Here is an 18,453-nt window from a genome sequence, read left to right on the forward strand (position 1 = left end):
CTCCCCTTCGAATTTAAATTCCTTATATATTCAGATATTAAGAAAAATAAAATAGAAAATAAAATAGCAAAGAAAAACAAAATTTAAACTTGACTATCCAGCTGTCAAATTGACCCTCTTTCTTTTTATTGTCCTATTCAACTAAATAAAATAAACAGGTTAAACAAAATTCGTTACATGAGAATCTTAGTAAATAGTATCTGATAAATAACTGGAAGTAAAAAGTGACTTGGGCCAATATTCACCAAAACTAAAAATGGAATTCTCCTGACAATTGCCTGATTTTGAAAAAAAAAGGGAAACACCCTGCAAAAAAGAAAGGGATCTTATTGAAAATCCCTTTATTAGATACATCATATCAGAAAACCTTACCGTAGAGGTTTCAAACTCTAATCTTCAAAATATGAAATTTCCCCCCTTTTTTAGAAGAAAAATCATTGATGCATGTTTATTCGTTTTGTTTTTTCCCAGGGGTGATTATATCAAACCGAAGGTCCAAGATAATTGGGACGGAGCCAATTCATACGTAAATTTCAGGGCTCTTTTTTAAGTGACCATGCATATTAGGCCAGGGGAAAGTCTTGTTCTCTGTCATTTTCGGGCACAAAACTACGACTTTACCCCGAAGAGGACGAATTCGCAATCAATTTAACCCTTTCAGCCCTGAATATTTTTCTTGCACAGGAAAATTCTGATTTTCTAGTATAGAGCTCATTTCGACCTTAGAAAACCTATGGTTGTGTTAGAAAACCGTCGGGGCACATATTCTTAAAAATCTCGATCCCTGTCAAATGACAGTAATGGGACTAGAAGGGTATACCAGCAAGACAACTTCGTTTATACGAAAAATATAAAAAGGCACAAAACATATGCACAAAGTCAAGTTTCAAACTCAGTGAACATGGAACATCTTGAAGGTATTCCTGTCTTTTTTCAGACCAGCATAACTTCACATTTCTCACAACGGATCCGTGAAATGCCCTTTTTTCCTTTTGGGCGCTTTTCATTGCGGCATTGAGCTTCCCGACCATCTAAATGCACAGGGAAGTGATTTACTCGGTCATATCGGACGCTTCCGATCATGTAAGTTGATCGCGCAGCAGGTCGGGACGGCGAAGGAGCCGGAGAATTCTCGGTATCTTGTTGCTGATGAGGACACCCAGCTCTTCATTTAGAGATCTGCTCCTTATATTCACACTTCCGCAGTGCTTCTGCAATTTCGTTCCGGAACTCGAAAAGTGACACTGGTCCACTTTTTCTTCTTTGTTTCAATTCAATACAAGGCGACGAGATGATCCAGCTTGTCTACTCCTCCCGTGTTGCGGTTATAGTGACCAATAACGTCAGGTCTTTTCACATCAACCTTCTCCTTCTTCTCGTTATTCCATCTTTTCACTACTCCACCTGCACCTGCACAGCAATAATTCGACGCCATGTTTACTGCGCTGTTGTCAAATCAACACACAAGGACGAGTCCCTTTTCAATGTCACTAACTTCGTCCCACGACCTTCGTCCTTTCCTCATAAGATTCTTCTCATCTGCAAGCTTTGCTTTGGCTATCCTGCCCTTTCTGATAGTTCCTGCTGCCAAGAAGCCATCTGCTGTCAACTGTTCAAGCAGTGGTAACGTTGTAAAGTAGTTGTTGAAATACAGTTTGTGATAGACATGCTTGTCAATTTTCTCCAGCAGACTTTAGAACAATGGCTCCTCCCAAACCTCCAGCTGTTTCTCTGTGCTCCTCCCCAATAGAGGTACTCTTTCCCTGATAAACTTTAAAGACATACATGATACCCGAAGAACCACAGAGAACTAAGTTTTTCACTCCCCACAGTCTTAGCTTTGTCTTAATGCATTGCTTAATCCTTGTCTGACTTTTGAAGGGGATAATCTGTTCATGTAAACATAGGTTTTCCTCCCTTTCAAGGTTCAAACACCGCGCTCTAACAAGGGATAAAACAGGCCTGACTTCCCATAACGCATCATTTTTGTTCCTGTCTTCTTCGGACGCAAAGTGGAGATAATTCCATAATTCATGTTATCGATCTGTTGGGAGTGTTCTAGCGATTATGGGAAGAAAGTACTTCTTGTTCCAGTAAAGTCATATCTGCGAAAGATTCAGGGATCCCATAAGGATTGAGATCCCAACCATTTGGCGTATCTCTTGGGCCAGACTTTTGCCTCTGACTGCTATAGTTTTACCATGTTCCTTCCTATGGTACAAGTCCGTCGTTTCAGCCATACTCTCAAAAAACTCAAGCGGAATATGTTGTAGAAGTAGTCGACAGGAGTAAGCCCCTCAGTCTGAGAGTCCCAGTCTTGTCATTTGACGTACACTGACTTGTGAAAATTCTGACAGCCCACTAGATGGCGCTAGTCACTAAATAGAACTCTCATTGATTAATTTCGGTTATTTAGTTTTAAATGATATTACAAAAGTAGACAAATAAATGATATGCCTACTTGAATTTCTAACTAGAAATTACCCACCTCTAACAGACTTTTTCCCACTTTTTTTCTAATTAAATTTTCGTCCACTGCAATGTTCCGAACAACATCTGTTATACATCAACAGATTGGTAAATGTCTCAAGAATACAAAGAGCATGGTATTAGTTACTACTTTTCACACTAGATACCATCTGGTGAGCAAAAATTAGCCACCCGTTATTTGATGGGCTCCGGGGTGAAAGGTTAAAATTTGAGAAGCTAAATTGATTTAAAAGTATCAATAACTATATTTTAGGCTTCCCAGTAGCAAGAGAAGTAATGCCACACGGTGGCAGCACTGGATTCAACTAAGATGATTCGCTTTATTTGTAATGAAATCAGGATACGCTTGGTGATCTGTAATTGCTTATCAGCTATAATACGGGGGTGGGTCATTTTTTTAGGTGGGGGTAGGGTAGGTTCCTAAAAAAGTACATTTTAAAGGAAAAACTGCTTACCCTTCATAAGGCTTCAGATAAACGTTGAAAGATGTAGGAGGGAGAAGGAATTAATTAAAATGTTTCTCTAAACAGCTAAAATGTTACATTCAACCCCCCAGGAAAGTTCTTTGGGGTGGCAAATACTGCTAGGAACTTAGTTTTCAGCAATTTTAAATGGTAATATTTTTCTTTTTCTATCTATATTAAGTACTTCAATGTATTTAAACAAATGTATATAAGGTATTTATCGATAAGAAAATACAATTCTAGAGGTTGTGATGGCTTCAGTAATGTAGAAGATCAAAACTGTCACAGAATTTCCATTCATACGAACAATAATACTCCTTTTCGTCCAAACGAAATTCTTTAGTTGTAATATTAACAAACACTTTTCACCAAAATTGCTATTCATCGCCAGTTTTTTAAGCGTATTCAAATCTTATTCCAAATTTGTTTTAAGTTTTAAATTTGCTCCTTAATTTAGTTGAAAACCTTTTCTATTTGTTTAATTACATTTCATGAAACTAAAGTTTTATGAATACAATACTTTTGGTAATGAAGAAAAAAGATCAATATTTCAATGATCTCTGTTTGGATTTTGATGGGTAATCAAGTAGTTCTTGGTCCAGTAAGGAGCGTAACTGTAAGTAAGGAACAACCTGGCTGAATAGTAACCGAAACTCTAAAAAACGGAATTTTGATACCAATAGATATATCAGAAGAATTGTCTTATGCTAATTCCAAATATATAAGTTTCATTAAGTTTAGGCTTACCCGTCAAAAGCTACGAGCCTGTAAAATTTGTGTGATTTTTTGAAAAAAAGGAGAAAGATCTAGCGTATCAAAGAACCATACTGTAGAGGTGTAAAGCTCATATCTGCAAAATTGTGGAATTTTTTTTTATTTTGGCCAGAAGGAAGATCACGGAAGCGTGTTTATTTGTTGTTTTTTTTTTGCCAGGGGTGATCTTATCGACCCAGTGGACCTAGAAATTCGGGAGAGGGTTCATTTTAACCGAACATAAAAAATTATAGTGCTTTCTTTAAGTCACAAAAAATTGAAGGGCAACTGGGCACCCTCCCACACCACTTTTTCCCAAACCGTTCGATCAAAATTTTGAGAAAACTATTTTGTTCAGCATAGTTGAAAGGCCCAATAACTATGTCTTTGGAGATAAAATGACCCCCTACAGTCCCTAGCGTAAGGTTATTAAGCACAGTAGACAGAATATACCAGTAAGCTTATCGCAGATCATTTCTGGTCTTCGTGAACAAAAAGCTCCTCCCACTTATTTCTGCCTTAGCTTGTTTCTGCATTAGCTTTATTTCCGTTTGTTTCAATGCACTTTGATGGAAACAGTCGGAAACAGACTAACCTGCATTCCCGCTAATCTGACTTCGCCTATGTTTATATCTGCCAAAACGTTCTCCGGAGCACTCGCACCCCGGTCCGGGTTTTTATAATGGGAGAGATAGAGAATGATCATACTGGATAATATATGAACTGTGGTTATTAAGTTATAACATTTGTGCATTGTTTACGTATAGTATTTGTTATTGGGGAGTATGCATACATTTTTCGGGTGAAGAGGGGAGGATAAATTTTCTGGTGGGAGGATTTTGCAGAGGGAGAATTTTCAATGGAGAGGGAATTTTTAAGGGGGTTAACTTTTGGGGGGAAATTTTATAATGCGTAAATTTACCAGAAACCTATACGAAATTTCTTTATATGTCTTGTTTTCTCTTTGTCGATTATTTTACGCGTGGTGATGTTAAAGGTAATTATCCGGGGCAAACTTTCGCCAGGATTGAATTTTCCAGATGATGTTTCTGTGGGGAGGGGGATTTTCCATGGAGGAGAAGCCAGATATCCAGGCGTCAAAAAAAGGATCAGAAATTAAATAAAAAAACAAGTTTTTTTAACTGAAAGTAATTAGCAACATTAAAACTTAAAAATAACAGAAATTACTATGTATATGAAGGGGGTTGCTCCCTCCCTTTTTACGCCTCACTTTTTACGCTAAAGTTGAAATTTTATCCCAATCCTTCAAAACGACTACTGAAACACAAGGGTCGTTTAATTAGAACAATAAATAACTTTTTTAAAGTGTCGAAAAGAACCGTGAAGAGCGAGGTGTCAAGGAGAGGGTAGCCCCCATATATGCAACAATTTCTGTTCGTTTTAAGTTTTAATGTTGCTCCATTTTTCTAAAGGCAATGGAAAAAGTATGTCAATTAAAGTAAAAGTAAATAAAAATGAAAAAAATAAGTGACTGCAAAAAATATATAAAACAATATCCTACTTACAAATACTTTAGGTATTAACTCCCAGCATTCAGTTCTGTTGAGCAATGCCTAAGCGTTGGACGGATATTTTTTAACAATATCGACAGTTTTGAACTTGGTTATCAAACACCAAAATTTTTAATGCCTTTAGACTCAGCGTTTGTAAAAATTACCGCATTGTCAAAGTAGTTTGTTTAATGTAAAACTTTGAAACTAAGACTAAAAAAATAAATAAACATTTTCAATTCAATGTTTTTAATTTAATTTTGAATACAAAAAATATATTTGACACTTTTATACTTCATAACTGTAAAAAGTCAAACTTTCAAAGTGCCAACTAGGTAAATATAGTCACTCCTGGAAAAAGATTGAATGATAAAACACGGAAATGTATCCGTTCAGGGGAAAAATGTAGAAATTCTCAGGATTCCGGCCAGGGGAAATATTTCTGTTTATAGTAGCTTCATATATCAGCTCATGGGTACTCTTGCAATGCAAGCACAAGTCACAAGTTGAGGGCATATTTTTACCGAAATTGCCCCTTATTAAGTTGTTTTCTTTGTAGTTTCTATAATTACACGAACTTTCTTGTGTACTAATAACTGCACTAATTACTAATAAACAAATACATATTTAGGATCACCATAAAAAGCTGACTATTTTATTTAATGTTATTAAAAGTTAGGCTCTTATATTTTCGTCGTTGACAAGGATCGTTATTTGCTTACCATTCATTACCATGAACAATTTGATTTTTTTTTTTTTTGCTCCAACCATCATATAGAAAAAAATGTTCGTGGAATATGGAAAGGGGTTACTCAGACACAAATTAGAACTTATATTTCCCTTATTAAGAGTCAAAATCTATTTGCACACAGCCAACAATGGGGCAACACATATTTTTTCCATGGTTTTCCCCTATTCTACTCTCTTTCCTTTGTTTTCCTTATAATTACTGCATAGTCTCAAATTTCCAGGGGGGCATGGTCCCGCCTTCCCCCTTCCCTACCTGCGCCCATGATGCACATAATATAGGATTGACATCACAAAAATTAGGTCTTCTGTGACAAATTTTCGTACTCATTAGTGTTATCAAAGCAACTTTGTGAAGAAGGTGTAGATGAAAGTATTGGCTTCAAAATGAGGCTTTTTTTCGTCTGCTTGCTAGCCCTGTTATTAGTGGAAGTAGTAGCAGTAGAAGTAGGAGTAGTAGTAGTAATAGTAATAGCTGCAAGTAGTTGTAGTAGTACCCTAGTGGAAAAGAAAAAAAGCAAAGAGGTTTATCATCGTTTTGAATCTCCAGTTATGAATTTTTGGATAGGAGGATTTCAGTAGTGCACTTTATGTGTCGATCAGCTACCGTTTTCAATGGTTATCAAAAACTTTTTCAAAATTCCAACAAATTTGTTTTCGTCATTACTTCTTGCTCTAAGCAGAACATGGATTATAGTTACCATTAAATCGGAGAAATAGTGGCTCTTTTACGCGTGAAAATTCATCTGAAACACGTTTTTAAATTTTGGTTATAATGGGGTAGGTTTTCTCTTTACTAGGTATGTGCTACATCGTGGAAAATGATGAACAACAGCCAAAATTAATAAATTCCACTCTGAAGTATTTTCCCCCAAACAAGCGACATCATGAAGAGGCGCCAAATTAAGCTAGGGACTTCTTGTCTTATACTTCTGCCAGAAACCTGCCCAATTTTCTACTTTAATGTGCCTCTTAGAACAGCTGAAAAATGAAGCCGTTCTTCTAACCAGATCCAGATGTCCTTCTTAACGTTTAGCACTATCACCCTTCTTTGGAAATATCACAAAGAAATACAAGTACGAAATTTTCAAAAGATTTATACGCAAACATATGGATGGGAAGCTTTGTCACATTAAAAAAAAGGTGGGATTTTTCATTGCTAATAGTCATATTGTACTGTAATTCGTAACCAATTAGTCGTACTTCTAATGGCTTTATTGTTGGCGTAGATCCGATACCAATAGAATCATAAAAAAACGAGAACTTCAACTTTCGGCTAAATGAGTATTCTTCCTGTTTTCTTGGCTTGGCTTAGCTCCTTCCAGGCTTAGTATACAACCAACAGTAGAAGAGAAGATGGCAAATTTGACTTACAGCAATTCACCCTGCGAAGAATACTTTTGATTAGCTGGACTGACTGAGTGCCTAATGCCCAAATCAGGTCTTTCACTAAGCAACCGTATATAACTGATGAAGTCAGCCTATGAAGGTGGTAGTACTGGGGTAACCTGGCTCGAATAAAATAGGGGAGGCATCTATACAGTGTGCGGTGGTGTACCCCTCCAGACCTATGGAAGGGTGGTAGACAACGGACCACGATTGGTCGTTCCCTAAAATCTGAGACAAGAGGTATACGTTCATATCCTCAACAAGCTGCTGCTGAAGATTTCCGACGAGAAGGTCAACCGTTGCTGCAAAATTGGTCACTAGGCCTCGAAAGAACCAGATATAGGTAAATACGTTAGCCTGTTATCTTGAAGCCTCTGGCGTAAGGGCCTGCTATCTTGAACACTTAAAATGAATAAATGAACACTTTCGATTTCATTTGCATTGTCGATTCATAATTGACTTAACTAAGATAGCAGCGTCATCAGAAAATAAAACTGTTACTTCAAAATCCTTTAGAGCACTAGAAATATCCTTAACGTTAATAAGGAGTCAAAGAGGCCTCAGCATTAAGCCCTGCGGCACACCAGTAGCATTTGACTAGAGAGTATTTATCTTCGGTAGGAACAATACCCACGCCACTAATAAATTGACACCTGTTTATTAGGTATGACATGGGTAAATTTTTGACATAATCTCTACTTCTGTAGTTATCAAGCTTAAAATTTAAAATAAACGGGTATCTAGATGAAGAGAGAATCAGTGAATTCATCATCATCAAAGGTATCGTGGGCGAATTGGGTGATAAATAATACTGTATGCTCAGTAAAATATTTTTTTGGGAATCTTAATTTGTGACAGAGAAAAAAAATTATAATTCTTTTATTAAGAATTATGTCTCTAAGACACAATTCTTTCATACCAACACCGTTCTATAAACTTTGAAAAAAGATTAAAATGGTTTTACAACCACTATCTTAGCCAGCTTGAAGAATTTGGGGAAACATCCAGTGATAAAGCACAGGTTCGGTACGTGTGTATGAAACCTTAGGAATTACTGTTTTCAAATTCGTCAATCATTATTAGTGTATTCATCTGATAGAAAGAAAGCCATTTCAGCAATGGTTTGTTGAAATCAATGATTAGGCTGTGATACATTACTGTAATCATGGATGAATAAAAAAAATAAGGCTTTCCGTTAATCTCTTTGGGAAAAAATCTGTCAATACCCGCTCTGAATTCCAATATTTTTTGCCATCTTAGGCTAAATAGTGAGATGTGATCTTTGAGTTTGAACAGTTGTCTACCAGAAATCCCGATATGTTATGATATTTGTCGGTTTGTGTTATCTATTCAACTAAATATTTTCAAACAATGTGTAGTGGTTCGTATTAAAGCCAAGCAATATCAATGTAGGTTTCTGTTGATTAATAAACAGTTCATTCACATGTATCTTTCTCCCGATGCTCAAACTTTTTTGTTTCATGCAATTCTTAAAATTAAAAGCGAAATTAAAGGCTTTACATTCTCTGGTTCTGACATAGATTTTATTTTTAGGATTGTACTAAAAGCCACAAAATATGGTCAAAAACAAGCAAGAAATACAGTTGGTACCATCTCAAGGCAGGAAGCTGTGACAGCTCTTAGGAGACACAAGGGGGACGTGCAGCAAGCTATTCAGTCTTGCATCAAGCAAAGACAGAAGAAGGTATTTAATTTTTTTTTCTAGATAAACAAATGTGAATAGATATTATTTTTCCAACTTTAAAAAGTGGATTTCACATTTTTAAAATCTGTAGTTATAATAAATTTTTAAAGAAACTTTTGTGGGAAAAATTATCTTGGAAAGCTTTTCGTGGTAAGAAGAAATAGAAAAATGACGATTGGATATTGGATTACTGTTTAACTTATCTTAAAACTAAGCACTACATATAATAATAGGCAGCGCAATAGCGCTGACCAAATAAGGAGCGATATGGGCACAATGTTTTTTTTTATTGTAAATTGGAAGAGCTTGCGTCCTTTTTATAGTCAAAAGTGATTGGAGGGAAATTAACACGCCCACCATTTCCCAAAAAACATCCAATCATAATTTTGAGACAGCCATTTTGTTCAACGTAGTTGAAAGGTCCGAAAATTATGTCTTTGAGGATAACCCCCCCCCCCCCAGAGCCCTCGGCGAGAGGGTTTTAAGTTATGCCCTGCGGGCACATAAGGTTTCTATAGAAGGGGGGATCGTATAAACTTCGGAGAGGGCTCATTGGATTGCTAGTAAGAAGTTTTAGTGCTCTTTTGAGATTCAGAGTCGTGGGAGGGTGTATACCCCCCCCCCACACCATTTTTCTGAAACGCAACAGATGAAAATTTTAAGACGGCTATTTGTTGTCGTAGAAACTCCAAAAAAGGTTCATTCAATTGGAAATTGAAAGGGCTTGTGCCCTTTTAATAGCCGAATGTGATTGGAGGGCAACTAAGCCCTCTTCCACGCAAACCATTTTCCCAAACACATCCAATCAAAATTTTGAGATATCCATTTTGTTCAACGTAGTTGAAAGGTCCAGAACAGGGGCGGAACTAGGATTTTTTTAGGAGGGGCGCGTAAAAAAGGTAGATCCGAAAAAAAAATTTAGGAGGGGGGGGGCGCAAAATAGGTTGATCCAATAAACTTTCGTGAGGAGCAAGTTTAATTAACGCAAACTTCAGTTAATTAAGCAAATTACACTACTTTAGACTACGCTAGGTGAGGGGAGGGCGCCCCCTCGCCCCCTGGATCCACAACTAGTCCGGAAAGTATGTCTTTTAGGATGACAACCCCCCCCGATCCCTCAGGGCAAGGGTTGTAAGTTATGCCCTGAGGGCATATAAGGTCTATATAGAAAGTGTGATCGTATAAACTTTGGAGGAGGCTCATTGGATTACTTCTAGTGCCCTTTTTAAGATTCAGAGTAATCTAGGGGTGTATACCACCCCCCTCCCCCTACCCGACACCTCGTATTTTCCACGAAATGCATCTAAAATTTTGAGATGACCATTTGTTGTCGTAGAAACTTCGAAAAGAGCTCATTCGATTGGAAATTGAAAGGGCTAGTGCCCTTTGTAATAGTCAAAAGTGATTGGAAGGCAACTAATCCTTCCTCCCATGCCCACCATTTCCCCAAGCACATCCAATCAAAATTTTGAGATAACCATATTGCTCAACGTAATTGAAAGGTCTAAAAATGATGTCCTTGAGGATGACCCCCCCCACAACCCTCAGGGTAAGGGTTGTAAGTTATGCCCTGGGGGCAAATAAGGTGTATACAAAAAGAGTGATCGTATAAACTTTGGTGGGGACTCATTGGGTTGGTAATCAGAAGCTTTATTGCCGTTTTTAAGATTCAGAGCGATCGGAGGGTGGATACCCCCCCCCACTACACTTAGTATTTTTCCTGGAATGCATGTGATAAAAATTTTGAGATGGCCATTTGTTGTCGTAGAAACTTTGAAAACAGCTCATTCGATTGGACATTGGAAGGGCTACTGCCCTTTTTAATAGTCGAAAGTGACTGGAGAGCAGCTAACCCCCTTCCACACCCACTATTTCCTCAAACACATCCAATCAAAATTTCGAAAGAGCCATTTTGTTTAACATAGTTGAAAGGTCCGGAAATTATATATTTAAGGATGACAACCCACTACAGCCCTCACGGCAAGGGTTGTAAGTTATGCACTGGGTAAATATAAGGTTTATTTAGAAAGGGTGATCGCATAAACTTCAGAAGGGGCTTATTGGATTGCTAATCAGAAGTTCTAGTACCATTTTTGAGATTCAGTGTGATAGAAGGGTGGATACCACCCCCCCCCCACCCATACTTCGTATTTTCCCGAAATGCATCTGACAGAAATTTTGAGATGGCTATTTGTTGTTGTAGCAACTTCGAAAAAGGCTCATTTAATTGGAAATTGCAAGGGCTAGTGCCCTTTTTAATTGTCGAAAGTTATTGAAGGACAACTAACCCCCGTCCCACACCCACCATTTCCCCAAACACACCCAATCAAAATTTTGAGATAGCCATTTAGCTCAACATAATGGAAAAGTCCAGAAATGATGTCTTTAAGGATGACACCCCCCCCCCCCAAAGCCATCAAGGTAAGGTTGTAAGTTATGCCCTGGGGGCATATAAGGTATTTTATAGAAAGGGCGATCGTGTAAAATTCGTAGGGGACTCCACTGTATTGGTAATCAGACGTTCTAGTACCCTTTTTAATATTCAGAGTGAGAGTGATCAGAGGGTTGGACGACTCCCCCCCCCACACCTCGTATTTTCCCAAAATGCATCCGATATAAGTTTGAGATGGTCATTTGTTGTCTTAAATACTTCGAAAAGATCTCGTTCGATTGGAAATTGAAAGGGCTAGTGCCCTTTTTAATAGTCGAAAGTGATTGGAGGGCAACTCACCCCCTCTCCCACGCCCACCATTTCCCCAAACCCATCCAATCAACATATTGAGATAGTAATTTTGTTCAACGTAATTGAAAGGTCCGGAAATTATGTGTTTGATGATGACCCCCCCCCCCCGCAGTCCTCAGGGCAAGGGTTATAAGTTATGATCTGGGGCCATATAAGGTATATATACAAATGGCGATCGTATAAACTTCAGAGGGGGCTCATTGAATTGGTGGTCAGAAGTTCTAGTGCCCTTTTTAAGATTGAGAGTGATCTGAGGGTGTATATCCCCCCTGCCCCTAATACGTCGTATTTTTCCCGAAATGCATCTGACAGAAATTTTGAGATGGTCATTTGTTGTCGTTAAAACTTTGAAAAGAGCTCATTCGAGTGGAAATTGAAAGGTTTACTGCCCTTTTTAATAGTTGAAAGCGATTGGAGGGCAACTAACCCTCCTTCTACGCCCACCATTTCCCCAAACACATCCAATCAAAATCTTTAGATAGTCATTTGTTCATCGTAATTGAAAGGTTCAGAAATTAAGTCTTTGAGAATGACAACCCACCACAGCCCTCAGAGCAAGGGTTGTAAATTATGCCGTGGGGGCATATAAGGTAAATATTGAAAGGATGATCCTATAAACTTTGGAGGGGGTTCATTGGATTGGCAATCAGAAGTTGTAGTGCCTTTTTAAGATTCAGAGCGATCGGAGGATGGATACCACCCCCGCACACTTCGTATTTTCCTGAAATACATCTGATAGATATTTTAAGAGGGCCATTTGTTGTCGTAGAAGCTTTGAAAAGAGCTCATTCGATTAGAAATTGAAAGGGTTACTGCCCCTTTTAATAGTTGAAAGTGATTGGAGGGCAACAAACCCCCTTCCACGCCCACCATTTCCCCAAACACATCCAATCAAAATCTTTAGATAGACATTTTTTCATGGTAATTGAAAGGTCCAGAAATTATGTCTTTGAGGATGATAACCCACCACAGTCCTCGGGGCAAGGGTTGTAAGTTATGCCGTGGGGGCATATAAGGTATATATTGAAAGGATGATGGTATAAACTTCGGAGGGGGGTCATTGGATTGGTAATCAAAAGCTTTAGTGGCCTTTTTAAGATTCAGAGCGATCGCAGCGAGATACCATCCCTGCACACACTTCATATTTTCCTGAAATACATCTGATAGATATTTTGAGATGGTCATTTGTTGTCGTAGAAACTTCGATAAGAGCTCATTCGATTGAAAATTGAAAAGGCTATGGGAAAGGAGGACAACTAACCCCTCCTTCCATGTCCACCATTTCCCCAAACACATCCAATCAAAATTTTGAAAAAGCCATTTAGTTTAACATAGTTGGCAGGTCCGGAAATCATGTATGTATGGATGACAACCCCCCTACATGCCTCACGGTAAGGGTTGTAATTGATGCACTGGGGGCATATAAGGTTCATATAGAAAGGGTGATCGTATAAACTTCGGAGGGGCTTAATGGATTTCTAATCAGAAGTTTTAGTGCCATTTTTGAGATTCAGAGTGATGGGAGGGTGGATTCCCCCCTGCCCACACCCCGTATTTTCCCGAAAGGCATCTGATGGAAATTTTGAGATGGTTATTTGTTTTCCGTAGAAAGTTCTAAAAAGGCTCATTTGATTGGAAATTGAAAGGGCCCTTTTTAATAGTCGAAAGTGATTGGAGGACAACTAACCCCCATCCCACGCCCACCATTTCCCGAACCACATTCAGTCAAAATTTTGAGATAGCCATTTTGTTCAACATAATTGAAAAGTCCGGAAATTATGTCTTTAAGGATGTCAACCTTAAAGGTTTGGAAATTATATCTTTGTAGATGACAAACCCCCAGACCCCTCAGTTTAAGGGTTGTGAGTTATACCCTGGGGGCTTATGGGGTATATATAGAAAGGATAATCGTATAAACTTTGGAGGGGGCTCATTGGATTGATGATCAGAAGTTATATTGCCCTTTTTCAGATTGAGAGTGACCAGAGGGTGGATACACCCCTTGCACCTCGTATTTTCCTGGATAGCATCTGATAGAAATTTTGAGATGGCCATTTGTTGTCGTAGAAACTTTGAAAAGAGCTTGATTGTAAATTGAAATGGCTAGTGTCCTTTTTAAGAGTCGAAAGTGTTTGGAGGGCAAATAACCCCATCCCACGCCCACCATTTCCCCAAAATATATCCAATTAAAATTTTAAGGTAGCCATTTTATTCAGCGTAATTGAAAGGTCCAGAAATTATGTCTTTCAGGATGACAACCCCTCCCCACAGCCCTCAGGGTAAAAGTTCTAAGTTATGCCCTGGGGACATATAAGGTTTCATATGCAGCGCTATAGCGCTGCCTAAGTAGAGACCGATGTGGGCACAATGTATTTTTTTTTGGTCTTGCCCAGGGCACTTTGTATCGAAGAAATTGAAACGGTTAGCGCCCTTTTTAATAGTCGAAAGTAATTTAAAGGCAACAAACCCGCCTCTCGCGCCCACACACCCAATCAAAAGTTAAAGATAGGCTTTTTTTCAACGTAGTTGAAAGATCCGGAAATTGTGCATTTGAGGATGACAAACCCATCACAGCCCTCAGCGGAAGGGTTTTAAGTTATGCGCTGGGGGCATATAAGGCTTATAAAGAAAGGGTGATCGTATAAACTTCGGAGGGGGCTCATTTAATTGGTAATTAGAAGTTCTAGCGCCTCTTATAAGATTCAGTGACCTGAAGGTGGATACCCCCCCCCACGCCCCGTATTTTCTCGAAATGTATCTGATAGAAATTGCTGTTGGAGATGGCCATTTGCTGTTGTAGAAACTTTGAAAAAGGCTCATTCGATTGGAAATTGAAAGGGCTAGTGCACCTTTTAATAGTTGAAAGAGATTGGAGGGCAAATAACCCCTCCTCCCACACCCACCATTTCCCCTAACACATTCCTTTTAATAGTCGAAAGTGATTAGAGGGCAATTAATCCCCCTCCCACGCCCACCATTTACCCAAACACGTCCAATTTAAGTTTTGAGATAGCCATTTTAGTAGTGTGGGCGTAGGCACTTCAAGCACGCCCATAGCAGAAGGTTCAAGCATACCCATATCCCTTTTCCCATAGTACTCAAGCACATGCCCTCTGACGTCACAACATGCCCTGTTTCAAGCGGACGGTTGGCAAAATTCCCAATGCATGTCCTATTTCTAGGCGAAATTTCCAGGTGTTTCAATTACTTGGAATGTGGTCCGTATAATCCACAAGCTTAAATAACAAGTGAAGTTCCTAGCCTTTCGTACCTGTTTCTAAGCGAGATTCCCGCCCATGCAAGATTTACAGGATTTCTGTTTTATATTATATGATTACTTGGAATGTGGTCCGTATAATACACAAGTTTTAATAATATGGAGAGCCCCTGTTTCTAGCGCATGCCCTCACGACATCACGACACACCCTCACTGGTTTCTGTGACAGCCCTCTGATGTCACACCCTTGCACCTGTTTCTAGCTGGAATGATTCCCATTTCTGACAAGAGTTCAATGTCCTTGGCGAAAGTTCAATGGTTAGGTTAGGTCAAGTGAATTTCTACGGCAGCCCCCCTGACGTCATTTGACACACCGCCGTTTCAAGTGCACGTTACAACACGCGCCCCACCCTCGCCTTTAAAGGGTCAGATAAGTTGAGCTACCAACCCCTAACACCTGCACAGTGCAGTCACCTGTTCTATTAAAGGGAACACACATGGCAAGACTCCTCGACACTCCCCTCTGGACTCCAATGGCATCATACGACTTATCCTGTTTCAAACAGACAGGTCTAATATGCTTGACGTAATTTTGCGTAACTGTAGTCTTTAGGACGAGTAAGACATGCATTTCCCCTTTATTACTATCTTGAAAGCAAATGTCCCCTGGAAATAGATGTTTTTCTATGAACGTGCCAAATTTCGATGTGAACACATGGTTCTAATGAGTACCAAAAAATGGAGAATCAAAGGTGTCTTGCAATAGTTATTTTTAGAATATGGGTCAAGATACAAAATATTGACGAAGGTTTTATGGTCGACTTGATTGGGGCGCTGTACCATTGAACTGGAATGACCTTTTGAGTCCTGGCGGGGTAAAAAACTCTAGAAAAAAAACGAATGGTGTTTCGAGCGGAAATGAAACACCGAAAAAGAAAGGCTTTTGGGCGAAAAATGTCAAAATGGTAATATCTGGCAGTGATGGATGCGCGATCATTACGTAAAATGTGTACGGTCATTAAGTTAATTAAAAAAGCTTTAGGGGTTTGGGGCAAAAAAAAAACGCCGACGTCTTGGGGGTTTTCGGCAAAAAATGTTAAAATGGTATTATCTGGTATTAATGGATGCGCAAACATTACGTAAAGTGTGTATGGCCGTTAAAATAATGACAAAAGAATGCTTTGGGGGGTTTGGGTGTCGTTACGTTACAAGCGGGGATTCCCCCATGGGTTCCTGCGGTAAGGTTACTCAAAATTACGTCATGCATTTTAGACCTGTCTGTTTGAAACGGGGTAAGTCGTATGACGTCATTGGAGTCCATTTCTCCTGGTCATTCCTGGTCTTTCTCAAATTTCTCAAATTTCTCCTGGTCATTTGTTTTTGTTTTTCTTTCAGTAAAGCGCAAATTATGTTCTGGTCTTGAGAAGGCATGGGGGTTATCAGCCGTATTAATGTGAAATTTTGCTCGTTTTGAGTATGACTCGGCTATTTATTGTAACTTCTGTTCGTTTTGAGTTTCATTTATTTAATGATAGTTATTTTTGGTAGTTGTACGCTTGGAAGATTGTTTGACTTTATTTCCGCTCATTTTTGGCTTAATGGAGCTCTTTACTTTTCTTTCAAAAACTGGTTTTGTGGAAAAAGTTTTTAAATTAATTTAAGTACAAAATCACTACAAATCAAACAGTTCGTGGTAACGAACTTTATAAGTGACCAACGAACTATAATGAACTTTATAAGTGACCAAAACAATTGGAGGGCAACTAGGCCCCGTCAGTAGAGATCTAAGTTATACTTCTAGCACGCCATGTTCCTTCCTGTGCTATTTGAGGCCTTTACGTTCCTTCCTGTGCTATTTTGGGCCTTTACGTTCCTTCCTGTGCTATTTGGGATTGCGTAATATGTTATGAAGGACAGGTTTTCTGACATAATTTATGTAGGCCAGATTTCTACTTCATAATATATATATGGCCTACATGCCTTTTAGGGTAAGTACATTATCCGTGTCAAGAATTTTTTTTTGTCTAGATAACATTTGCGAATTGAAGATGGAGAAAAAAAAGGGTTAAAGTGATTAGCAGTTAAGGTAACCCTAAAGAGCATGTTAATTCATACCTTATATATTATAAATTTGAAACAATATCAATCTTTGGAAACGGTTAACGATGATAAAATGGTCTTATGAGTTGACCTAGCTTTACTTCTTACAGGTGTACTGTATAATACACAACTGGTGTTTGGGGCAGTGTTGTCAATTTAAAATACAGTTTAACGTTATACTAAAAAGTTTCCAGTTTTTTTTTTTTTTTTTTTTTTTTTTTTTTTTTTTTAGGAAAAATCATCCACATATGGGGCATTTACAGTGTGACTACAATGTATATTAGGGGGTTTTCCCCCTAGTCAATATCTCGCTCTTTACGCTAAATTCAAATTTTGTTCCAATTCTTTAAGAATGACCCCTCAATCACAAAAGCCGTTAATTAGAATAAATAGCTTTAATGAAAGTACAAAAAAAACTTTAGCGTAAAGAAGTAATGAGTAGGGGGTGAACCCAATTCTGATGTTGCTCCTTACTTTCAGTTGAAAAAAAATTGTTTTTTTTATTATTTAATTTCTGATCTTTTTTTAAATAATGCTGGGAAACCCGACACCCCCTTCAGAGCAGTGTCCGTTCCCCCATGAAAACTTCCTACATGGAAAGATCCTCCAACGTAACAACCGACGCCCCTAACTCCCCTTCCCCCCAACTACCAAAAAAATCCCCCTGAAAACTTCTGTATACTTCCCAATAACCAATACTATATGTAAACATTGGGCAAAGTTCATAATTTGCAGACCATTCTTCAAAATTTTTCAAACGGATAATGAACTTACCCTAAAAGGCATGTAGGCCATATATATATTATGAAGTAGAAATCTGCCCTACATAAATTATGTCAGAAACCTGTCCTTCATAACATATTACGCAATCCCAAATAGCACAGGAAGGAACGTAAAGGCCCAGAATAGCACAGGAAGGAACGTAAAGACCCCAAATAGCACAGGAGGGAACATGGCGTGCTAGAAGTATAACTTAGATCTCTACTCCCGTCCCACGCTCATTTTTTTACCAAAATCATCCGATCAAAATTTTGAGATAGCATGGTTGAAAAATACAATAACTATGTCTTTGAGGATGACTTAATCCTCCAGAGTCCTCGGGGGAAGGTCTGCAAGTTATGAACTTTGCCCAATGTTTATAAGATAAGATTAGAGAAGATATACAGAAGTTTTCAGGGGGATTTTTTTGGTAGTTGGGGGGGGGAGCGGTGAGGGTTGGTCGGGTGTTACTTGGGAGGATCTTTCCATGGAGGAAGCTTTTATGGGGGAAGGAACATTGCTATGAAGGGGGTGCCGGATTTCCCATCATTATTTAGAAAAAAAGATCAGAAATT

General features: G+C 38.6%; 1 protein-coding gene across 1 annotated transcript in view; it reads left to right on the plus strand.

Moving 5' to 3' along the window:
• The window catches only part of LOC148947778 (uncharacterized), a 192,139-nt gene that overhangs the window by 149,690 nt on the left and 23,996 nt on the right, over positions 1 to 18,453 (plus strand). Inside the window, exon 13 of the mRNA XM_089096007.1 lies at positions 8,909 to 9,059. Within this exon, the coding sequence (XP_088952133.1) occupies positions 8,909 to 9,059 (151 nt within the window). The remainder of the gene's footprint in view (positions 1 to 8,908; positions 9,060 to 18,453) is intronic.

The sequence above is a fragment of the Artemia sp. Qi Xiang Cuo genome, chromosome 10, assembly GCF_049724085.1.
Source record: "Artemia sp. Qi Xiang Cuo chromosome 10, ASM4972408v1, whole genome shotgun sequence".
In the NCBI taxonomy this organism is placed as follows: domain Eukaryota; kingdom Metazoa; phylum Arthropoda; class Branchiopoda; order Anostraca; family Artemiidae; genus Artemia; species Artemia sp. Qi Xiang Cuo.